This window comes from Trachypithecus francoisi, unplaced genomic scaffold, assembly GCF_009764315.1.
Source record: "Trachypithecus francoisi isolate TF-2019V2 unplaced genomic scaffold, Tfra_2.0 Lachesis_group9, whole genome shotgun sequence".
Classification (NCBI taxonomy): domain Eukaryota; kingdom Metazoa; phylum Chordata; class Mammalia; order Primates; family Cercopithecidae; genus Trachypithecus; species Trachypithecus francoisi.
In genome coordinates this window covers 28,641,841-28,667,478 of record NW_022681474.1, presented here as the reverse complement: position 1 = coordinate 28,667,478, position 25,638 = coordinate 28,641,841, and the positions used below count along the sequence as shown (strand labels likewise).

Here is a 25,638-nt window from a genome sequence, read left to right as displayed (position 1 = left end):
TCAGAAACTCACAGAAGAGAAAGACCTGTAGATAGGCCACCTCTCTTGAAAGCACATGAATTTAATTCTTGTTCTGATCGTGCGGGCAGGCACCTTTCAAGTTGTTCTCTTTCTCTTTTATTGTCTCTCCCTGTTTACTTCATTGCCTCTTCCTTAAGTTTCTGCATTCTTGCAGATCTTCACGGAGGAAAGGGATTAGGCCTGGGAGAAGCCCCAAGGGTCCAAGAGCAGAGGCCTGGCACTGGCTGACTCTGGGAGGGAGACACACCTACCCTCATCCACCAGCGTCTAAATGGGGCCCTGCAATCAGAGCTTGGGGGGCTCCAGGTGCCTTAACCCAGCTGTGCCCAGGCCAGGCCCTGACCCCGGCCATCAGACTCAGGGACAGTGACCCTTCTGACATGGGCCTTAGCTGATATAACCCAACTCTTTTTTGCTTTCTTTCCATTAATTCAGCGGGACGCTCTTGACTCCAGCCCAGTCACCCTACCCCTCTCTTTCCACACTCACGGGTTCTCTGTGCGTTTTAGGCCCGGGTGTCACATCACACATCCTACACAGCCACTCTAGAGGGCCTGGGCCTCCCCCATGCCCAGGGCTCACAAGTGCTTCTGCGCTCCATCAGCATTTCTCCTTGTCCTGGAACAGAAACTGTGCCAAGATGTCTAGTGGCAGAGCCAGTGTGACGCTTTTGCTGGGCAGCATCTGGGGACTTGGCAGGGGATGGTGGGCATTTGGCAGTCTCTGATGAATTCAGGCTTTCTTGGTCGCCTGGAGTGTCAGAGCTCACCACTGTGTCTGACCTGCCATGTTGTGATGAGAGAACTGGGCTCCCCTTGCATGTGGTTCAGAACCGGAGCCTGTATTTTGCATTCTGTTTTTCTCTTTTCTTTGGACCTGAATGTGCTTTATGCTAATCAGATACCACTGCCTTTGTGTTTTTCAGCATTTCTCAACAGTCTTCTGCGTAGGCTCTAAATAAAAGGTGCTCTGCAGCATCAGTCGGAGCTGTGTCGGAGAAAGGGTATTCCGGGAATGAAACCATGAGATGAGGCTATTGCTAGCATGTTTCACTTTAAGTGAACTGGCAATCTTAGACCCCAAGCCCAAACTTTCAGCACTGACAAGTTACAAGGTGCTTATTTGCTTTGCAAAATTATTTGTTTTTTTTTTTTTTTTTTTTAAGCAGTGGATATTATCCTTTTATGAAACATGAAAGCTATAAATCTTCTCCCTAGAAAAACGTGGGTTGCCTGCAGGTTTTAAACAATTTTTGTGGTTGGTGCAGAGATCCCAGGAATCTCTATGTCTGGAAGACATTCTACCTGGGTCACTTGATGTGTATTCTGATTTTTCTGTTGTTTACACATAATATTTACATATTTGATTTTTCTGTTATTTACCCATATTCATGAATGTAACATCACATAAGGCAAGGAACAAAAGCACTGAATAGAGTGAGCTCACTCAGTATTCCAAGAGTTCCTGGAAATTGATTGTAATTTGTGTTTCACAGTTAGCTTTTAACACTTTATGTTGTTAATAAGAAAAATGCAACATACCTCTCCACGCCACTCAGTTTCCACTTGTGTTTTCGGGACATCAGTAATCCTCCACCCCAAGCTGCCTGAAAAAAGATCATACAAGGAAAATGGTAGCAGTTTGTCATTGCCTAGATTTCTATAGTCTGGTGTCTTCCAGACTAACGAGAGTCTCTTAGGGTGAAAATGATCTCCTTGACCCCAGGCCACTTAGGAAGTTGACCACCTTCTTCTGGCACTAACCTTCAGAGTTTACATTGAAGGGCCATTCTAAGGTCTCCAGACTCCATCCCACATTTATATGGGTGTAAGGAGCCACCTTGGAGGCATAGTTCCTGGTCCACAGGAGAGGGAGAAAGACCCTCTCCCAAACCTATCACCAGCACTGTTAGTCCTCGTGAAGTCATGTTCTCAGAATGAGAAACCCTGTGGTCCCCACAGTGTAAGGCGGAGAAGATGGGCAGGAGGGGCATTAAACAGCTTCCAGGTTGCAGGGAAAACTCTTTTGACAAGTCTAAATGATTCCAGAAATAGGAAGTGGCTTCATAACTCTATTTCACTGATGTGTGATTTTGGATAATTTCTGAGTCCAAAAAACCCCCACCCAAAATCCACAAGCAGCAAAGATTCATACCAGTTAATTAGCTAAGCAATTAGAACATGTCTTAAAATTTTGTACTTGATCAATGTTGAAGATTTGAATTGATGTAGTAATCTCCTTTAAAAACAGAATGCCAAGATGGAGATTAATTTGGAAATATTAACTTTCTTTCCTCTGTGTGTACAATTAATTCTAGGATAATTTTCAAGGGATTATAAAATTCCTTTTTGATATAATTGCTTCCCCCCATCTTTTGTTGTAAGTTCAGTTCTTTTTTAGTTTTGTTTTGTTTTTGAGACAGAGTTTTGCTTTTGTCACACAGGCTAGAGTGCAATGGTGCGACCTTGGCTCACTGCAACCTCTGTCTCCCGGGTTCAAGCGATTCTCCTGTCTCAACCTCCCAAGCAGCTGGGATTACATGCACCCGCCATCACACCTGGCTAATTTTTGTCTTTTTTTTTTTTTTTTTTTTGAGACGGAGTCTCGCTCTGTCGCCCAGGCTGGAGTGCAGTGGCCGGATCTCAGCTCACTGCAAGCTCCGCCTCCCGGGTTTATGCCATCGTCTCTACTAAAAAAATACAAAAAATTAGCCGGGCGATGTGGCGGGCGCCTGTAGTCCCAGCTACTCGGGAGGCTGAGGCGAGAGAATTTTTGTCTTTTTAGTAGAAATGAGATTTCACCATGCTGGCCGGGCTGGTCTTGAGCTCCTGACTTCAGGTGATCCACCTGCCTCCGCCTCCCAAAGTGCTGGGATTACAGGCATGAGCCACTGCGCCTGGCCCAGTTCGTTTGCACTTTGAAAAATTATCTAATATTCCAAACGTGTACTATTTTAAGATTCTTTCGACTTTATAGAATGTATGAATGTTAAAGCTAATAAGAGTAAGTGGTAAACTTGGTATGTTTCAAAGAAAAGCTAATAAAACTGGTTAAAAGATTCCCTAGTTCTAATTTAAGTAGGAGATCCAGAGGAATGGCCCATAGCTTCTGCTGGCTCAGGACACACAGACATTCTCATTTTTGAAGTTGTCAGGTAATCCTCTTCCTGAATCAGCCAGCAAGGCCTAACAGGGTTTCCAGTCCTGAGGCCCAGGTCACTAATGGCACCGGGCGGTTCAGTCTTTTCTCAGTGTCCTCATGCGTAAAATGAAAGGGGCTCTGGTAGCCTAATGAACAACTCACATGTGAATCAGGCAGGGTAAAGAAGATGGGTGATTGCTTTGCAGGAATACTCTGGAATAATGGAAATGCTAAGTCTGTGGAAATGTTCTGCTCCTAAAGAAAACAGCATTAATGAGGCCGGGCACGGTGGCTCACGCCTGTAATCCCAGCACTTTGGGAGGCCAAGGCAGGTGGATCACCTTAGGTCAGGAGTTTGAGAGCAGCCAATATGGAGAATCCCGTCTCTACTAAAAATGCAAAAATTAGCTGGGCATGGGTGCGCACGCCTATAATCCCAGCTACTCGGGAGGCTGAGGCAGGAGAATTGCTTGAACCCTGGAGGCAGAGGTTGCAGTGAGCTGAGATCACGTCACTGCAGTCCAGCCTGGGTGACAGAGCAAGACTCTGTCTCAAAAAGGAAAAAAAAAGAGCATTAATTTGGTCTGAATAATTATTATAAAGCCAAAATGATCTAGCCAGGGCTAGATCATTGTTATAGCCCTGGCTCAGACCCAGTGCTGGCCCACGACAATATAAGGATCTTGCGCTCGAATGAACATCAACTTATGCCTTCCTTCACTGAGAAAGTCTTGCAATGAAAAAATTATCAGCTGAGCCAAGCATCATGCTTAGTTTGTGATGGTTTGTGATTGATAATGGTTTGGCACAAACTCTTTATCTCATATGGATCACTAATAGTTTGCAGGTGGTAGCTAATCTTCAAACCACACTTGGAGTAATACTAATGTAAACTTAAATCCCTTCAGTCCTTCTAAAACTTAACACATTTTTTTCATTGGAAAATGTTCTGGAGGGAACACCTTCATTATTTTTTAGTGTGACAAGGCCTGAAGTCAAAACGTTTCCAATATAATCTATCTTCTTAGCTGACCAAGCTAAAGAATTGGAACTTTGGTGGTCCTTATTTAGGAGGAAGTTATCAAGCCTATTTTCCTCTAAATATAGGAATATCTAACTTGAGCTTCAGTTGTTGTTGTTGTTGTTTTTTAATTCTCTGGGTTTCCTACATAAATGCAACTCCTTTTTACTCTTTTGACCATTCTGGTAAGTGAGGAAGAGTGGGACTGTGTGCGTAGGTTATATTACTCCATGAATGCAATGGCTCCATGAATTGAGAACAAAGTGGTCAGCTTGGGTACTGATTATAGAAATACAAATATTACCATGTTGGGGACATTAAGGTATAATCAGCCTTGGGATGCTTCTGGTGCATGGTGTGTACTGCGTGAGTTGTGTGCTAATTTGCTTCAGCCATCTTTAAAAGCTTTAATATCACCACTCTGAAAATAAGCTGATCAAGTTAAAAAAAAAAAAAAGAAAAGAAATTTCCTTCGTGTATACCAGATGAAAAACATCCAAGGACATTTTAGTGGCCAGTCCCTACGGGATACTTACATCCACGTGCATCCAGATCTTATACTTTTTGCAAATGTCAGCGACAGCTAAGAGCGGATCAAATGCTCCATACACGGTGGTTCCAGCTGTGGCACTCACGAGGAAAGGAACAAATCCCTGTGCAAACGAGAAAGCCTCAAATCATGGGAAACAGAGTCAAGGGTTCTTTTAAAAAGCTGATTCGAAGCAATGGGAATTCTCTCCTTAACAGACTCGTCTGAATTTGGGGTAGTAGCAGAAGAGTTACTGACATCCCGAGGCCTGCGACAAATTGATGTTCACTCTCTGGAATCTGAGTTCTCTAGGCCATGCTGTTGGACCTGACTGTGTCTTATAAGAACAGACATTTTGATTCTCAGAAGAAGCTATAGTGAACCCAGAGGCTGTCAAGGGATGTCCCCGATACATGTATATATTGCCGGTAGACTTTCTGGCCCTTTTAACCCCCTTTGCTCACTTTCAAGTGTTCCTTATTCACACCGAGGCCTCCAAACTTCATAAATCCCCTAGAGTGAGTAGGCAGGAGAATGAAGAGAAGTAGCTTTGACCAGCCCATTATTCCTATTTGGAAAATGCCCAGATAATTCATTTGGCATTTCAGCACGGAGGAGCTAAAATACTAAGCCATGACTTTTATCCGTCTAACTAGTCCTCAGTCTCTCTGGCCGTGGCTAAATGAAAACTGATTGAAGTAACAGGCTGGAAGAAGGCAGGAGAATGCCACAGACAGGATCGCCATAGTCCCTCATTCCATAAGGACTCTGTCCTGTCTATAGAATGTGATGTTACGGTGTCAGTCTTTAGGTGGCAGCAAAGGTTTAATCTTGTAGTTGATGTTACTAGAAGTCGTTCTAGTACCTGCACAAGAAGGAGGGAAACCTGCTGCTGCTGCCTGCACTTAGTAAACCAAAACCAAACGAGTAAGGGCATATGAACATAAATAATGATTTCTGAGTTCCTAATAATAAAATGCATGTGTATCTTATTAAATCAGGAACTGTAGATTATATCTACCAAATGGTAAACAGAGAATTCTAGAAACAAATTCTCTGATTTGTGAGCCATTCCAGGTTGTAAATGACTTTCTAGAGCTTTGGGAATCTTGGCCAGGCATTCAGAACTTGTTACTTCTGAAAAGAGTTCTAAATTGCTTCCTGCAAAATGAGATGTCTGAAGAGCCAATGCTAACATCATGCACCTAGACAGGAAAAAGTGGCCCCTTTTGAAGAACCGCACCAGAGCCCCTCACATACTGCATTAGCATTCTGCTATTTCCCTGCCTCCGAAAATACTCTTTCTTTTTTTTTTTTTTTTTTTTTTTTTTTGAGACGGAGTCTCGCGCTGTCACCCAGGCTGGAGTGCTGTGGCCGGATCTCAGCTCACTGCAAGCTCCGCCTCCCGGTTCACGCCATTCTCCTGCCTCAGCCTCCCGAGTAGCTGGGACTACAGGCGCCGCCACCTCGCCCGGCTAGTTTTTTGTAGTTTTTAGTAGAGACGGGGTTTCACCGTGTTAGTCAGGATGGTCTCGATCTCCTGACCTCGTGATCCGCCCGTCTCGGCCTCCCAAAGTGCTAGGATTACAGGCTTGAGCCACCGCGCCCGGCCGAAAATACTCTTTCAAATGTATGTGTGTTTCATGCTAACCCTCAGTACCTAGGAAGACAAATGCTTTGGAAACTCTCACTGTATCTCTGTATATAATATTTATTCGGCAATTTAAACTTTTCTAAAGCAGAGCCTATAATCCAGAGAAATAAATAGTGACTGGATGCAGAATTCTACATTCTCATTAAATCTGGGAAATTGAGGTTTAGATCCTTTTTTAAAAATAAAACCAAAACACACTTTGTTCTCTGCTGGATGAAAATAGAAATATGGGCTGGATAAAGATCCTGGCAGAAACTTACTTTCTGTTTGGCTTCAAGAATCCTTCTTTCAAGATCAGATGGGATCATTTTCCCTCTGGAAGGAAAAATAAATATAGTTTGCTTTGAATAATTTGCTTCATCATCTTTACAATGTAAGTGGCCGTAGGAGAGTAAAGTCCAACCCTAAACTGTGGATAACAATACTTGGTGAAAACAACTGCTTGACTGTTTCCAGGAAGGATGCATTTGGCCATGTTAGCAACCTCCAGAGAGCTATTTTGACTTAAAGAATGTTTCTCTGCCTCCCGTACCACGATCATTATAGTAAGCAAAGCAGTAAGCAAAGCAGTATCTGTGTTTTTGTTTTAGGAAAGAAGCATTTTTAGGTTGAAAGGATGTTTGAAACGTGAGCCCATGAATTTTTGGCCTTCTTTATGCTTTTAGCACTTGGAATGTCATTAGGTAGCTCATCCAGATGTTTCAGAATGGATTTTCTCTTCCCGCTGTTTCAATGGTATGTGAAATTGCAGGTCGGTTTATTAAAAGATTTGGAATAAAAAGGTTTTTCTGAACTCTCCTTTCATTGCCAAACATTTTGCTCCAAATCAGACTTGTTTTAACTGAATTAAGAGGATGACTTAATAAGAAGGTTCTGTGCACAGCAGAGGGTCATGGTAATCGTTCTACGGAGAACAACATAATACGGTCAGGAGTCTGCAAAACGTGCCAGAAATGATAGTCATGCCTCATCCAGGCAGGTAAATGTATCCCTTAAAGCAGTGATTTTCAACCTGATCAGATCAGGCTGTACTAAAGCACCTTGCTCCTGCTCTGATATAAACAAAATGTTCAAATTTCTGAGAAAATGTGGGTATTCTCTTTACCTTTCACATAAAGTTTAAAGCACATTAAATTGCCATAGTGTTTTTGCAGGTAAACAAGAAAATTGAGAATGAGAACTCTTAGAAATTGTTTTTTGCAAATCTTGAATTTTACCCAAGTTTACCACAAGTGAAACACCTTTGCTTGGGAGAATTTTGAGTAGACTAGCTTGACAATCATTATTTGCTCACTAAATCATATCATACCTAACATTTTATTAAGTGTAAGGCATTAAGATGGCACTGAGGAGTCAGAGATGAGGGTCCATTCGAATTAGAAGGGGCTCCAAGACATGCCTGATTCTAGTTGAACCTTCTCATTTTTCAAATAAGGCAACAGCCTGAGAGGAGAAGTGACTGCCCAAGATCAAATACCGGTAAAAGTCCAGGGAGTAACTAGAAATATAATCTAAGCTTCCAGAACAAACTCAAAGGTGCCAAACATATAGGAAGCCTGTTTGGAAAGGTTGGATTATTTTAAGATAAAATAAATCTTTCAAGATCACATCTGACTTTCACGAACCAGAGGTGTTATCCAAACCTGCCGGGAAAACAGTAATGAACGTATAGTCTGTTTCTTTCCTCTATCAGCGAGATTTGGGCAGGAGGAGGGAGTAGGCTTGTCAAACCATCAACTCATGCACCTCTGGCAGATTGGAAAGAAATGGGGGTAGCTCTAGTCTCTCCTGGACACTCTGCCTTCCAAACCTATATTTGTTTTGTCTACTTAGGACGCAGAGCCTGACATATGGCAGGTGGTAGATAAACATTTGCTGGAGGAATATGACTAGAAGGGAAAGTTTAACCTAAGGCTAGTAATATGTTTACCTTAATGTCTGACCAGATAGTGAATAGGGAGGCCTTGGGGGAGGAAATTTGCCATCTTTTTCTCTATTTTAGAATTGGCCGAATTACCTTAGAATGCTGGTTCTTAAAATTTAGTGAGCATAATAATCACCCAAGTCCCTGTTTAAAATGCATGGCCCCATTCTTAGGGATTTTGATTTAGTAGGTCAGCATAGGACCCCGGAATTAATTCATCCCACAAATATTTATTGCACACTTGCTGAGTGCCAAGCAGTGTTGTAGGAACTGGGGTAGCAGGGTAAACGAGACAGCTTCTACTCTCCAGGGCTTCCAGGGCTTCCATGCTATCAAGGGAGCCAAATGAACTGATAAATAGACAAATATGCACAAGAATCTGCATGTTCATCAGTCACCCAGGTGATTCTGATGAAGGAAGACCTGGGTCCATATGTTAAGAAAAGCTGCTTGGGACATTTTAGCCTGGGAGGTATTTAACTGTGTAACACACTAAGTACTTTTCATATGTGCCATGGTTTGGAGCCTTCATGGCTGCAGGGCAGTGAGCAGAAGGAGCTCCAGATGTAGCTTTGTCCATCCCCTGCTTGCCCATATGTTGCGGGGACAGAGACGACTGGGTGACAACTAGCAGATTGTCCCCTGCAGATTAGAGGCTGTCTCGTCAGTCCTGGTCTTTCTGCACAAGCATCGCCTGGTGCCTGGGAGGCTTTGGATGGCGACTGTTCCATACTCTTTGTGTGGTCCAAAAGTATTTCTATAACGTAAGCATATACCTTTAATAATTACATATCCAGCCTTTAAGCTTACAATTAAGTAGCCACTGATGCTTTATAACACTGCTCTCAGTTAGCTGTTAGTGTTTAAGAAGGGACTGCTACTAAAGTCAGGGCCATTGAAACAGACTGCTGCTTTGGACAAGGTGTTTTGCATTAAGATGCTTGGTTAGCAGTAGCCTTTAGGAAGTTGTATGACGCTGGCCAGGTGCTGTGGCTCGCGCCTGTAATCCCAGTAATTTGGGAGGCCAAGGCAGGCGGATCACAAGGTCAAGATATTGAGACCATCCTGGCCAACATGATGAAACCTCGTCTCTACTAAAGATAGAAAAATTAGCTGGGCATGGTGGTGCATGCCTATAGTCCCAGCTACTTTGGGTGGCTGAGGCAGGAGAATTGCTTGAACCTGGGAGGCGGAGGTTGCAGTGAGCTGAGATCATGCTACTGCACTCCAGCCTGGGTGACAGAGCGAGACTCCATTTCAAAAAAAAAAAAAGTCATATGATGCTATAGGGTCAGATAACTCCCTTAAGTTGACTGGGCAAAATCCCAGGAAGAACGACAGGTAGAACCACCAGCAGGAAAGATCTTCTGTTTGTGGGAAGAAGCAAAAAGACACAGAATGTATCTCAGACCATAGTCCCAGATTCATGCCTAACTCCCCATAGCTCCAAAGGAAAGAACTGATTATCTTACCAAAGAAAGCAGGTTACTGGAGAGTCTGTATTTCTAGGCAGGCTTGCAGATGGTCACATATGGGGTGCTTGAGTCACTAGTTGACCCTGTTCATTGGCCCTGCTGAAACTAGAGATACTAACAGCCTTTCCTAAGTGAGTAGGGCTTAGCTCTATTCCTAAAAACATGAGTGCAAAGAAGAAAGTATTCATATATCCTTCCTATTAGAAATTGACTAAGGTTATATAATAGCAACACTACCAGCAGCAATGATAAATGACTAGTTTTAGAAGCAGTAACTATGAGATCCCTGCTCCTCCTCCCAACCCTATGAGATAATTATTTTGCACTTACAGTGTAGATTAGGAAACTGAGGTTCAGAAAGGCAGTTGACTATGGTTAAAAGCTTGAAATCTGGAGATAGAATAGTGGGTTCCTGCCACAGATCATATATGCTAACTGTGTGTATTTGAAGTATTTTCTTGTTTTTACTCATTTATAAAATGATAATAGTATTTGTCTCAGATTTGTATGAGAGTTAAATAAGATAGTAGGTATAAACAATATTAAGCAAACTCTGCCTAACATTTGGTAACCACTAGATGCCTGTTTGACAGTCTAACGCTGTTATGTTGTTATTAGCAGTAGTATTGTTATTGTTATCATTAGCATTATGTGACTGGCAGAATGTCACACAGCTAGCAGGAGGCAGATTTCAAATCTAGGGCTGTCTGATAGCAAAACCTAGCCTCTTGGCACTGTACAACTACCTTGACTTAACAAAAAAATTTTTCAGGTTGAGTTCTACGATTGTAATGACATATGCAAAATGTCCATGTGGTTTTCTGGAAGCCTCCTGAATTGAGTAGTCCAGTGACCCCAATTACTGCTATCAGCACTGGCTAGTAAATAATAAAAGCATGTAACCTCGTCTTAAAACATATTTGATGATGTTGTTCTACCTAGTGCAGCATCCAAATGCAATAGCAGTAACAAAAACCTGCTAGTTGTTTGTTCATATTTGCTTTTCAAACTGGTCAGTGCTAGGCAAAACTATCCTATCAAGATAGCAAGGAGAGTTAATGCATGTAGGTGAATTTTCAAATTGCACAGACTGTGTAGTGACTAGAGAAATTGCATAGACTCACTTGGGGAAAACACTGTTGAAGATGAATTGCAGAGAAGCAGCAAAAATTACCAGAGATTTCTCCTGGGGAAAAGAGCTCCCCATGTCTTTACATAGCTGATACTAACATGGGTAGCCTGTCTTAGGAAAGGATCCTAAGATAACTAAACTAACAAAAGTCAAAACTGACCATTTAAGAAGTACTTGTATTACAAAACCAAGTCCTTTGCAAAGAATTTTACCAGAATTATAAATAGTGAACTTTCTATTCGCTATAAATAATGAAATCCAAATACATAGTTGGATTTGGAAAAAGAACTTTAACTGTAATGATCAATATTTTTCTCTTTTAAGATTTATTTTCCAATGTGCACAATTGAATCACTTAGCATTATTGTCAGGTTATAAGAAAATGATATTTTGGGTGATTTTTTTGTGTATAATTCTAGTAATATTTATTCTTTCCATTGACTTCCTCCAAAAGCATTTACTTAGCACACATACTATGACTATACAACAACGCAAGTGATGTGCAACTGAGACTCCAGTCATGATATGGTATGGAGATATTTTCTTTTGTCTATGAAACCTCCTTACTGCTGCCCTTGAAGGGTAGTATTAGAGCTGACAGGGAGGTATATGATGAGGGAAACTGTATGGGCAAGAAAGTGTGCTGACCACCTCACATCACTCCTCCTTCTCCCCAAACTACTGTCTCTCTTCCCTAAAAGTATCTGTAGAGAGAGAGAGAAAAAAGGATTATGATAAAAGTTCAAGTTACCATGGAAGAAACCATGCTTGGCTACTCTAAATAAATAACTTTGGAGTCCAAGAGGAAATCAAGATGGCAATTACAGAACATTAAAAATTAATGACATGAGAATAAAACTTATAAAAACATGAGAAGCATCCTAAATCATTCTTAGAGGAAAATGTATAGCCCTGAGTGCTTCTGAAATTAAATAACAGAGAATAAAAATAACTAAATTGATTAATCCAAAAAGCTGGGGAAACAACAACAGTGTGGGCAGAAAGAAGAAATAATTTTTTTTTTTTTTTTTTTTGAGACGGAGTCTCGCTCTGTCGCCCAGGCTGGAGTGCAGTGGCGGATCTCAGCTCACTGCAAGCTCCGCCTCCCGGGTTTACACCATTCTCCCGCCTCAGCCTCCCGAGTAGCTGGGACTATAGGCGCCCGCCACCTCGCCCGGCTAGTTTTTTGTATTTTTTAGTAGAGACGGGGTTTCACCATGTTCGCCAGGATGGTCTCGATCTCCTGACCTCGTGATCTGCCCGTCTCGGCCTCCCAAAGTGCTGGGATTACAGGCTTGAGCCACCGTGCCTGGCCAGAAATAATTTTTTTAGTGAATTAGAAAACTTAATAAAAAGTAAACTTAATAAATTCAACAGATGGGACATTGAAAATATCAATAGATACACAAATATCTGATTAGTCCAAGAAATAAAAGAGAGAAAATGTAACATTTGAAAGGAGAGAGATGTTATGAATAAAGAGATTTTAATATTTTTAAAGCATTCGATGTAAAGCTTTATAATAATCTTAAAGTTTTTGAGAAAATAAATAATTTTTCCCTCAGAAAGGTAAATTACAAGAATTGATTCAAGCATATAAGGAAATTTGAAAAAAAAAAAAACCCAAAAACCTAATAACCAAGAAATAAGTGGGAGAAAAGTTGCCAAAAATCTGCCCCCACCTCAAAATGCCAGGCCTGGATAGTAAATTTTAACAAGTTTACTAATAACATATAATACTCTTTAAACTCTTACAGAGAGGTCAAAGGAAAGCTGCAGAATGAATTTTCTGAAGCTAGATAATTCTGAAAGCAAAACTCATCAGAGATAGCCCAGAGAAACCTATATATACATCTTACAAATATAGCTACAATAATCCTAAATATAATATTGGAAAATATAATCCTGAAGGAAATTCAAGATTAGCATTGGATCAAGTGGGATTTGTTGCAAGAATGCAAAGTTGTGTACTACTAGGAAATCCTTTTAGCACAACTCATCAATAGACCAAAATTAGAAAATCATCTCAGTTAATGTCATCTCAATTGATGAGAGTGAACATCCATTCCAGAAGAGAAGGAAGTGGGTGAGGAGAAGGAGAAAGAGAAGAGGGTGGGAAGAGAAGAGATGAAACAAAAGAATTCTTGGTAAATTAAGAAGACACTTTTTTTTTTTTTTTTTGAGACGGAGTCTCGCCTTGTCACCTAGGCTGGAGTGCATTGGCGCCATCTTAGCTCACTGCAAGCTCTGCTTCCCGGGTTCACACAATTCTCTCGCCTCAGCCTCCCGAGTAGCTGGAACTACAGGCGCCCGCCACCACGCCCGGCTAATTTTTTGTATTTTTAGTAGAGATGGGGTTTCACCGTGTTAGCCAGTATGGTCTCGATCTCCTGATCTGGTGATCCACCCGCCTCGGCCTCCCAAAGTGCTGGGATTACAGGCATGAGCCACTGTGCCTGGCCTAGAAGACACTTTCTTAACACGATAAAAAAAAATCTACTTCAAACCAAGAGTCAACATCATATCTAAATGCAAAAGCCTAAATACATTTCCATTAAATTTGGGACAACAACATTCTTCTTAAGAGACATAAAATTCTAACTGACCAATAATGAATAAGGGAATTGAATCAGTAATCAAAAATCTCCCATCAAAGAAAAGCCCAGGACCTAATAGCTTCACTGGATAGTACCTCCAAGATCAGGAGCAAGATTAGGATGCTCACTCTTGCCACTTCTATCCAACTTAGTATTGGAAGTCCTAGCCAGAGCAATTGGGTATGAAAAAGAAGTAAAAGACATTCAAATCAGAAAAGAATAAGCTAAATTGTCTCTGTTTTTAGATGATGTGATCTTATACAGAGAAAACCAAAAACTTCACCAGAAAGTTGTTAGAACTATAAATGAATTCAGTAAAATTCCAAGATATGAAAATTAACACATAAAAATCAGTTGTGCTACCATACACTAGAAAAAAACTATCCAGAAAAGAAATCAAGAAAACAGTTTCATTACATGCCATCAAATTGAATAAAATACTTAGAAATAAATTTAACCATAAAGGTGAGAGATCAATACGATGAGACTATAAAACATTGATGAAAGAAATTGAAGAAACATACAAATAAATGGAAAGATATCTTATGTTGATGAATTGGAAGAGTCAATATTGTCAAAATGTCTATACTACCCAAAGCTATCTACAGATTCCATTGAAATACCTGTCAAAATTTCAATGGCATTTTTCACAGAAATAGAAAAAACAATCTCAAAAATTAATATGGAAACACAAACAACCATGAATAGCTAAAGTAATCTTGAAAAAGGAGAAAAAAGATGGAGACATCATGCTTCCTGATCTCAAATTATATTACAAAGCTATGTAATAAAAACAGTATGCACTGGAATAAAAACAGATACACAGACCAATGGAACAAAGAGAAAGCCCAGAAATAAACCTAGGCACAAGTGGTCAACTAATCATCAGCAAAGGTGCCATCTATATACACAATGGGGAAAGGACAATCTTTTTGATAAATAGTGCCAGGAGAATTGGATATCCACATGCAACAAATTAAAATTCGATCCTTATGTTACACCATACACAAAAATCAACTCAAAATGGATTGAAGACTTACCTAAGACCTGAAACTGTTACTAGGAAGAAAACATAGGGGAAAACTTCATGACATTGGTCTTGGCAATGACTTTTTGGATGTGATACCAACAGCAGAGGCAATAAAAGCAAAAATAAACAAGTATGACTATACAAAACTAAAGTTTCTGCACAGTAAAGGAAACAGTTAACAAAATGAAAAGGCGTCCCATGGAATGGGAGTAAATACTTGCAACCTTATATCAGATAAAAGGTTAGTATCCAAAACATATAAGGACCTCATACAACTCAAAGGCAAAAACTCCCAAATAACCTAATTTAAAAATAGACAAAGAATCTGAATAGACCTGTTTCCAAAGAAGACATACGTATATAAAAAGGTGCTAATCACTAATCATGACTAATTTTCAGGGAAATGCAAATCAAAACCACAATGACATATCATCTCATATTTGTTAGGATGGCTATTATAAAAAAGTCAAAAGATAACAAGTGCTGGAGAGGACACAGAGAAAAGAGAACTCTTATACATTGGTGTAGCCCTTACAGAAAACAGCATGAAAGTTCCTCAAGAAAAAAAAAAACAACCCAGAAATTCCATATGATCCAGAAATCTCGGTTCTGGGTATGTATCCAAAGGAAATAAAATCACTGTCTCAAAGAAATAACCACACTTCCATGTTCACTACAGCATTACTCACAATAGCCAAGATTTAGAAACAACCTATGTGTCTGTCAACAGGTAAACAGATAAAGAAAAAATACAATAAATATATAAATGGAGTATTATTCAGTTATGAAAAAGAACTGTCACATGACAGTTTCTGTCATGTGACAACATGGATGAAACTGGAGGACATCAGCTAAGTAAAATAAGCCAGACACAGAAAGACAAACAGTGCATGATGTCATTTATATATACAGAATCTAAAAAAGTCAAACTCATACAAATAGTAGATGGGTGATTAACAGGGGTTGAGGGTATTGGAACACCATTTGGCCAAAAAGAAAGGAAGGAAGGAAGAAATGAAGGAAGGAAGGAAGGAAGGAAGGAAGGAAGGAAGGAAGCAAGAAATGAAGGAAGGAAGGAAGAAGAAAATATTACATACTTACCAAACACCATAGAACAAAATAAATTTCAGTTAAATCAACTATTTAAATAATAACACAAAGTTTCTAGGGGAAAACAAATGAATATTAACATGTTCTAAGAATGGAAAACATTTTCTAAAGACATTAAAGGTAAAAAATAAGTAATTGATGATCACTCTGACTACCAAAAATTGAAACATTTAAAAAAAATACAACAAATGATATCAAAAAGCAGATGATACACTTTAGAAAACATTTGCAACATACAGGACAAAAGACAGCTTTGTTTTCTTTTTCTTTTTGAACTATAACTGATAAGTATAAAGTACTCAACTTTGCAAGGATAAATGCTTGAGGGGATGGACACCCTATTCTCCATGACGTGCTTATTTCACGTTGCATGCCTGTGTCTGTCAAAACATCTCATGTACCCCATAAATATATATACCAACTATGACTCACAAAAATAAAACAAATACTCAGCTTTGCTAATTATCAAAATGTAAATGAAAACATGAATAATAAAAAAGCTCCATCCATCAGATTGACCCACATCACTTAAGGTTTTAATTCCTAGCATGAGTGAGGACATAGTGAGTAGGCACCCCTTTATAGTACTGTGGGAGTGTAAATGGCTGAGTCTTTTCTGAACGCAACATGACAGCAAGTATCATAACTCAGCATAGACACAGTCCTGGGCTCAGAAATTCTACATCTGGGAAGTTTTTTTGTTTTTTGTTTTGATTTTGTTTTTGAGACGGTATCTTGCTCTGTCGCCCACGCTGGAGTGCGGTGGCGCGATCTTGGCTCACTGCAACCTTCGCCTCTGGGGTTCAAGTGATTCTCCTGCCTCAGCCTCCCGAGTAGCTGGGAATACAGCCACGTGCCATCACACCTAGCCAATTTTTTATTTTTAGTAGAGACAGGGCTTCACCACGTTGATCAGGCTGGTCTCAAACTCCTGACCTCAGATCCGCCCACCTCGGCCCTCCAAAGTGCTGGGATTACGGGGGTGAGCCACCACACCCAGACGGAAGTTATTTTAAGAAAATAATACAAGGATATGTGCAAATATTTAGCTGCAATAACGTTTATAACGGCATTTTTTAATAGTAAAAGTTTAAAACAACTTAATGTTCAACAACAGATTTGTTAAGGAATACAAATTCTAAACAGTATATTATTAGTGAATGAGAATTGTGTTGAAGAATTTCTAAGGCATGCAAGTTGTCCATAATATTTGTTATGTAAAAAACAAATTTCTAATCAGTTACTTATAGTTTCTTTTACGTTAAAACATATGTAAATATATTTTAAACTACATGCATCAAACATTATGAGAGATTACATCTAGGTACTTTTATTTGCTTATTTTTCTACAATGAATATGTGTGGCTTCTGGAATAGGAGAATTGTGTTGTCATTATTATTTTTAAAAAGCAGCCATCTCTTATATAACACAATATAAATTAACTCAAAATAGATCAGAGATCTAAATGTAAGAACTAAAACTATAAAACTCTTAAAAGAAAACATAGGACAAAACATTCATAACATTGGATTTGGCAATGATTTCTCAGATATCACACCAAAGGTTCAGGCAACAAAAGAAAAAAAATAGAAAACTCTGACTTCATGAACATTACAAACTTGTACAACAAAAGATACTACCAACAGAGTAAGAAGGAAACTCACAGAATGGGAGAAAATATTTGCAAATTATATATCTGATAAAGGATTAATATCCAGAATAAAGAAGTCCTAAAACTCAACAACAGCAATAACAAAATGAATCCAAAAGACCTGAGTAAACATTTCTCCAAAGAAAGCATACAAATGTCCAGTAAGCACTAAGCACATGAAAAAAAAATCCTCAACACCACTAATCATCACGGAAATGCAAATGAAAACCACAGTGAAATACCACTGCATACCCACAAGGATGGCTGCTATGAAAAACAAGCAAACGAACCAGAAGTCCCAAAAATAACAAGTGTCAGTGAGGATGTGGAGAAATTGCAACCCTGGGCACTGCTGGCAGGAATGTAAAATGATATAACAGTTGAGGGAAAAAGTGTGATGGTTCCTCAACAAATCAAAACTAGAATGACCATGTGATCCAGCAATTCAACTATTAGGTATCTACTCCAAAACAACTGAAAGCAGTCTTTTTTTTTTTTTTTTTTGAGACGGAGTCTTGCTCTTTCGCCCGGGCTGGAGTGCAGTGGCCGGATCTCAACTCACTGCAAGCTCCGCCTCCCGGGTTTACGCCATTCTCCTGCCTCAGCCTCCGGAGTAGCTGGGACTACAGACGCCCGCCACCTCGCCCGGCTAGTTTTTTGTATTTTTAGTAGAGACGGGGTTTCACCCTGTTAGCCAGGATGGTCTCGATCTCCTGACCTCGTGATCCGCCCGTCTCGGCCTCCCAAAGTGCTGGGATTACAGGCTTGAGCCACCGCGCCCGGCCAGCAGTCTTGAAGATGTAATTTTTCACCCCATATTCATTGCAGCATTATGCCTATTAGTCAATGGTGGAAGTAACGCTGGGCGTAGTGGCTCATGCCTGTAATCCCAGCACTTTGGGAAGCTGAGGTAGGTCGAACACCTGAGGTCGGGAGTTTGAGACCAGCCTAACCAATATGGTGAAACCCCGTCTCTACTAAAAATATAAAAATTAGCCAGGCATGGTGGTGTGCACCTGTAGGCCCAGCTACTCGGGAGGCTGAGGCAGGAGATTCGCTTGAACCTGGGAGGCAGATGTTGCAGTGAGCCAACATTGCACCATTGCACTCCAGCCTCGGTGACAGAGTGAGATTCCGTCTCAAAAAAAAAAAAAAAAAAAAAAAAAAAAGGTGGAAGCAACCCAGGAAGTATGCATAAATGGATGAACGGATAACAAAATGTGATCTATACATACAATGGAATATTATTCAGTCTTAAAAAGGATGGAAATTCTGACACATGCTACAACATGGATAAACCTTGAGAACATTGTGAAATAGACAAGTTATAAAAAGTTGAATCCTGTATGATTCTGTTCATGTAAGTGAACCTGGAGTAGTAAAATTCATAGAGACAGTGTAGTGGGCGTTTCCTGGGGATAGTGGGGAGGGTGTGGTGGGGAGTTAGTGTTAAATGAGCATGGAATTTCAGTTTTGCAACGTGACAAGAGTTCTGGAGATGAATATTGATGATGGTTGAACAACAACATGTGTATTTCATACCACTGAAATGCACACTTAAAAATGGCTCAGGTCGGAAATTTTATGTTATGTGTATTTTATCACAATATAAAAAGGAGCTCTGTTTAAATGTGTGAACACTAAGGGTTCTCTTCTGACTCCACACCCTGACTCTTCACTTACAAGCCATGTGACCTTGGACATAGTCCCTGTGACAGGCTATGAAAGAAAACTTGCCATACTCTTTAAAACTGTTGTGTGTGTGGAATCACTTCACAAACTATGTCAGCACCAGATAAATGTGAAAGAATATACTATTTTGTGTCTCTAATTAAACGAATTAATTAGGTCAATTTTGTAAAGTGGCTAGAACTGTGCCTCTCAATCAGTGCCAGCTATTATTATAGTCCTTCCTGAGACAGGGCAGAATGAAGTACACACAGTACTAGCATCCCTGAGTTCTCTGCATCTACACCCACAGGAAATACGCCACTCAGAGGGCTTCCCACAGTCCTGCTCAGGAATAATTTATTCGGTGTCTCTGTGAAGTCTAGCCCACTACAATGCACTGAACAGCTCCCCAAGGACCTGAAAGAGTTAATTAGCGTCCCTAACCACCTTCAGGCACTGGCTACAATCCAGCTAATTTAATAAAAGAGTATAATGACCCCAGGTTATTTATACTTTGAATTGTTTAAATCAATTGTATGATAAAGTGTGGCACTAAAAAGCGCAGGGAAGTGTAGTCTAACTGTAATTTATAAAGCTGGAGTGATAACGTTTAAAAGAAAGGCTAAAATGTATATAAAAGCACTCGTAGCTAATTTGTGGTATAAAAGCATTAATCAAAATGGCTAACAGAATTCTTATGCTACATGGGAGCTAGGAAAGCCGGTGACTCTTGTAGTCCTCTGCCACTAGGTATCATGCGTCTTGGTCAGATTTATTTTCTGTAAGGTTTTAAAACAAATTACCAGTAATTTAGATAATGTAAGGGGAGCCCTGAAGGGAGGAGAAAGAGAAGGAGAAATGGAAGGGAGCAGGGAGAATGAGTGGAAGACGGTGCTAGAGCATATCAATTTGTTTTTTCTTTTCTTGAGACAGAGTCGGCCGGGCGCAGTGGCGCACGCCTGTAATCCCAGAACTTTGGGAGGCCGAGGCGGGGGGGATCACCTGACATCAGGAGTTCGAGACCAGCCTGGCCAACACGGTGAAACCCCATCTCTACCAAAAAAAAAAAAAACAAAAAATTAGCAGGGCATGGTGACAGGCACCCATAATCCCAGCTACTCGGGAGGCGGAGGCAGGAGAATTACCTGAACCCAGGAGGTGGAAATTGCAGTGAGCCGAGATCGCGCCACTGCACTCCAGCCTGGGCAACAAGAGTGAGACTCCGTCTCAAAAAGTAAATAAATAAATAAAATAAAAATTACAATTAAAAAAAGAGACGTAAAAAAAGAGACAGAGTCTCGCTCTGTCTCCCAGGCTGGAGTGCAGTGGCACGATCTCAGCTCACTGCAAGCTCCGCCTCCCGGGTTCAAGTTATTCTTCTGCCTCAGCCTCAGCCTCCCACCCAGCCGAGCCATCGCACCCAGCCGAGCATATTAATTTCTAAAAATACTTTTGAGTTCATACTGATAATAAATGAGAGAGAGCAAGGGGGTGGGGAGAGAGAACAAAAAGAGAAAATCTCTTCTCTACAGTGGAATGAAAGGACTAATAAATACAGAAGAAATGACGGAGTTAGAAAATTACTGTTCTGCAACCATCACAACAATAATTCAGCGAAAAATCATCAGTAGATGCTAAACTAGTAGTTGAACATTTCAGAAGCAACGGGGTATTTATGTAGACACAAAGCATCCCCTGCAAGATACTTATTAACTGCAAAGGAGAAAATAGTCATTTCATAGTGGAGTGACCTGGCAGACACTGCCTTCACCAAAAAATCAAAGTTGATATTACTGATAATGGGACGAACCTCCAGATGAGATGCACTCAAGCAAGCCAAGCTTCACCTCCTGAAAGTCCTGAGCCAAATGCATCACCTGAATCTAATCATGGGAAAACAACCAGACGAATCCGAATCACCTGCAAACTAAATGGTCTCTACTCATCAAAAACATCAATGTCATGAGAGACAAAGGAAGGCAGAGGAAACGTTGCAGATTAAAGGTGACCAAAGAGACATGACGACTAAACGCCATGTGTGATCCCAGACTGGGAAAAAATAGCTATAATGGATACTATTGGGACAACTGAAGAAACAAATAAGGTATGTACATTTATTAATAGTATTCTATCTATGGCAGATTTCCTGATTTTCATAATTGGCCTGTGATTGTGTAAGTGAATATCCTTGTTTTTAGGAAACATACATTGAGATATTAAGTAAAACAGCCTGACCTCTGCAAGGAGCTTGCAAATGGTTCTCTCTCTCTCTCTCTCAATGGTTCTCTCTCTCTCTCTCTCTATATATATATATAATAATTAATATGTGTAATATTACACTCAATATGTAATATTGGGTTTTATATACAGTATATATTGAGAGAAAGAGAAAGCAAATGTGTCAGACCGTTCATAACTGGTGAATCTGAGTGTAAGGTATACGAGCATTCTTTTTACTATTCTTGTAATTTTCCTTTAAATTTGAAATTATTTTAATAATACAATGTTAAAAACGTTGGACGAGCTAAGGTCTGAGCACATTTCCAACTCTAAGGGTGTCTGATTTGAAAGCCATTAGCAGCTTGTCAACATAGGCTAAGCCCAGGCTGGCCCCTCCCCTCCTTCCTCCCCACTCCTCCCCAGTCCTTCTTGCACCTGCCATCACACATCACACTCCTGTTGCTTTCTCGTCTGTGTTTCCTTTCAATTTTAGGATTTGAAATAATTTCAGAGTTTGTGTGAGCTTCTCAGGGAAAGATTCTACATAATTTTAGCCAAAAGACTAGGAAACTCTACAAGGAAAATTAAACCTTTGCTATTTTTTCCTTCCTTTCTTCCTTCCTTCCTTCCTCCCTCCCTCCCTTTCCCTTCCCCCCCCTTTTCTTCCTTCCTTCCTTCCTTCCTTCTTTCCTTCCTTCCTTCCTTCCTTCCTCCCTCCCTCCCTCTCTTCCTTCTTCTTTCTTTTTCCCTTCCATAATTCACATTTCCTCTCTAGCAGGTCCTCCACCTCATAGTGAAATGGGCAATAAGCCCATCTCCTTTAAACAACAAAGCCACAAGCCACCCTGGATTCAAAGCTACCCTCCAGCTTCAGCCCTGCCTCCTCCCCTTCACTACTCCACCTCCTGGACCTTGTCTGTATTAGTTCTCCCTTTTCTCTTCTACCACTCACCCCAACCCACTGCAAATTGCCTTCTGCCCTCACCCCTCCACTGAAACTGCCTTTGCCATCAGCCACCTCCTTAGAAGTCATGCTGATGGGCAGTTGTTGGCCCTCATTTCACCTGTTGTAGCATTTGATTCTGCTGACCACTCCTTTCTCTGGAAACACTCTCATGGCCCTCGTGGCCCTGGTTTCTGATTCTCTGACAACTCTGGCCGCTCCTCCTCAATCTCCTTTGCAGGCTGCTCTTACTCTGCCTGTCCCTGAAGTGTGGATGATCCTGAGAGTTCCTTCCCAGGCCGCCTTCTGCACAGCCTCCCTAGTGTACCTCCTGAGCTCCAGGCCCATACTTCCACCTGCCTACCAGACACTCTCACTTGGGTGTCTCATAACCTCTTCAAACTCAGTATCTCCCAATCTGAACTGTTCACCTCAGACAGGGTCCCTTATCTCAGAGAATAGCACCGCCTGGACTTAGCTGGCAAGCCAGAAGCCTGACATTCATTCTTGCCTCCTGTCTCAACCTGCTCACCGATCAGCCAACACTTCCTATTCACTCCAGCACTCCCTCTCCATTGCTCTGCATCTGGTCGGCCCACTATTCACCATCTCCCATTCATATGACTACAACATCTACCAACTTCCGGTCTCTCATCCCATCCACTCTGCATTTAAAATAATCTTTCTAACACAAAAATATGCTGTCGTTCCCCTGCTCAAAACCCTTCAGTGATGTCCCTTGTCTTTTAATGAGAAATCCAAATAGCTTAACATGACTTTAAGGTCCACATGACAAGGACATCCTAACCAAGTCCTTTCTTCTTTTCAGTTCCTTGAAAAAGCCAGGTTCTTTCTCACATCCATGGTTTAGAATAGGGGTCCCCAATCCCCGTGCCGTGGACCAGTACTAATGGTGACCTGTTAGGAACCGGTCACATAGCAGAAGGTGAGCCCTGAGCCAGCATTCCCACCTCAGCCCCGTCTCCTGTCAGATCAGTAGTGACATTAGATTCTCATAGGAGCAGGAATCCTACTGTGAACTGCAGATCTGAGGAATCTAGGTTGTGTGCTTCTTATGAGAATCGTAATTAATGTTTTGGGATGTCGAGGTGGGCAGATCACTTGAGGTCAGGAGTTCAAGATCAGCCTGGCCAACATGATGAAACCCCATCTCCACCAAAAATTCAAAAATTAGCCAGGCATGGTGGCGGGGGCCTGTAAACCCAACTACCCAGGAAGCTGAGGCAGGAGAATCGCTGGAATCTGGGAGGCAGAGGCTGCAGTGAGCCAAGATCATGCCAGTGCATTCCAGCCTGGGTGACAGAGTGAGACTCTGTCTCAAAAAAATAAAAAAAATAAATAAAAGAAAAATAAAAGAAAAAGAATCTAAGTAATGCCTGTTGATGATCTGAGGTGGAACAGTTTCATCTTGAAGTCATCTGCCACCCCCACCCCTCACAGCCCTGTCTGTGGAAAAATTGTCTTCCATGAGACTGGTCCTTGGTGCCAAAAAGGTTGGGGACCTGGTTTAGAATGTGCTGTGGCATCTGCCTGGGACATTTTTGCCTCTCCTTTTTATCTGGATGACTCCCATAATCCTTCCGCTAGTTGCTGAACTGCATGAGAATCAGTAACAGCCAGTACTTTCTCTACCATGGTGCTTCCCCTCCTGTGCTCATCTCATGCTAGACTGGACTACGTCTACCATGTCTGCCATTGTGTTCCAGTCAAGGCCACTGCCTGCAGCCAAAAGATGGAGCTCACAGGGCTCCCACTTCTATCATATAGGAACTCCCCATTCTTCCAAATTATCATCCATACAATAGAAATTTTCTCTCCTCTTCCCTTGACTGGATATTTGGGAAACATCTTTTTGCTCAGTGGCCCAAGCAGATTCTGAAATATTGCTCTGTTTTCTTTCACTAATGTTTATCTTCCTCTCTATATTAACACACTTTTCTTCTCTATTCTTAGCTATAGCTACACATCACGAATCTAGATTCCACTAATTCAAATTTTACAAATATGAATGACAAGAATAAAAATTCATGAACCTCATCACTGAATATTCAACTTTTTGATAACAAGGAAAGAAAACCTCAAGCTATAACTTAGGAAATGATGTATTCACCTAACACATTTTCCTCTTTCGAATTTAATAAGTAATTTTTACAAAATAGAATATTCCTGTTTAGTTATAATACTTCACATCAAAATGAAAGCCACGAGAACTGAAGTTTTACATTACCTTATCTTATTCCATTTTTAAGAGTATATTTAATAAAATTAAAATGCTTTTTAATTTTCAACTCTAAAAAAACCTAGTCCAAACAAATAAAGATTTACTATAACTTTTTTTGTTTGTTTTGTTTTGTTTTAGCTGAGAACCGTGTTTCACTTTGAACTGTCACCCAAAGTTAGCCCCTGTGACTACTAATTAAGAAAGGGTTGGTGGGGCACAGTGGCTCACGCCTGTAATCCCAGCACTTTGGGAGGCTGAGGCGGGTGGATCACCTGAGGTCGGGAGTTTAAGATCAGCCTGACCAACATGGAGAAACCCCATCTCTACTAAAAATACAAAGTTAGCCGGGCGTGGTGGTACATGCCTGTAATCCCAGCTACTCAGGAGGCTGAGACAGGAGAATCGCTTGAACCCGGGAGACAGAGGTTGCAGTGAGCCAAGGTTGCACCATTGCACTCCAGCAGCCTGGGCAACAAGAGCAAGACTCTGTCTCAAAAAAAAAGAAGGGGAACCAGGTCGGGCATGGTGGCTCACGCCTGTAATCCCAGAACATTGGGAGGCCAAGGTGGGTGGATCCCCTGAGGTCAGGAGTTCAAGACCAGCCCGGCCAACATGGTGACACGGTGAGACCCTGTCTCTACTAAAAATACAAAAATTAGCTGGGTGTGGTGGCACACGCCTGTAATTCCAGCTACTTGGGAGGCTGAGGCAGGAGACTCTCTTGAACTGGGGGGCAGAGGTTGCGGTGAGCTGAGATTGCACCACTGCACTCCAGCCTGGGTGACAGAGTGAGAGACCTTGTCTCAAAAAGAAAGAAAAAAAATGTACCTCACAGGATCTTCCTCCACCTGCAGCATTGGGCTTATTGCTAGAAAGATACAGACTATTCTCTTTCACTAGGACATTTCTCTTCAGTTGTGAACCTTCAACTGTCTGTAGAACATAATAAAACCCATCACCTAGCCACTGATAGACTAATGTGTGGTGGGAAAGGGTAGCTACAAGAAATGAAAGCCATAGAGAGCAGGCCCAGGCTTGTGTTTTGGGAAGGCTGAATGAACTTTACAAAGCACATTGCGGGAAACAAGCATGAACTCTCTCATCTTGTCAGCCTTACATGATGTTCTGAACCGTACATCTGACTTTTACCGGGATGTGATAATAAAAAGAAAATGGCTGCCGAGAGCGTTTTAATTGATTCTGACCCCAATGGTGGCTACAAATGACTGTCCAAGGCTTTCTCCTTGGCTCCTGAGCCCAAACACTTCAATGTCAC

General features: G+C 41.1%; 1 protein-coding gene across 1 annotated transcript in view; it reads right to left on the bottom strand.

Annotated features, from left to right (window-relative positions):
• The window catches only part of GAD2 (glutamate decarboxylase 2), a 90,979-nt gene that overhangs the window by 30,537 nt on the left and 34,804 nt on the right, over nucleotides 1-25,638 (bottom strand). The window contains exons 9-11 of the mRNA XM_033209115.1: nucleotides 6,627-6,681; nucleotides 4,720-4,836; nucleotides 1,563-1,627 (exon numbers count right to left, since the gene is read on the bottom strand). Of these exons, the coding sequence (XP_033065006.1) occupies nucleotides 1,563-1,627; nucleotides 4,720-4,836; nucleotides 6,627-6,681 (237 nt within the window). The remainder of the gene's footprint in view (nucleotides 1-1,562; nucleotides 1,628-4,719; nucleotides 4,837-6,626; nucleotides 6,682-25,638) is intronic.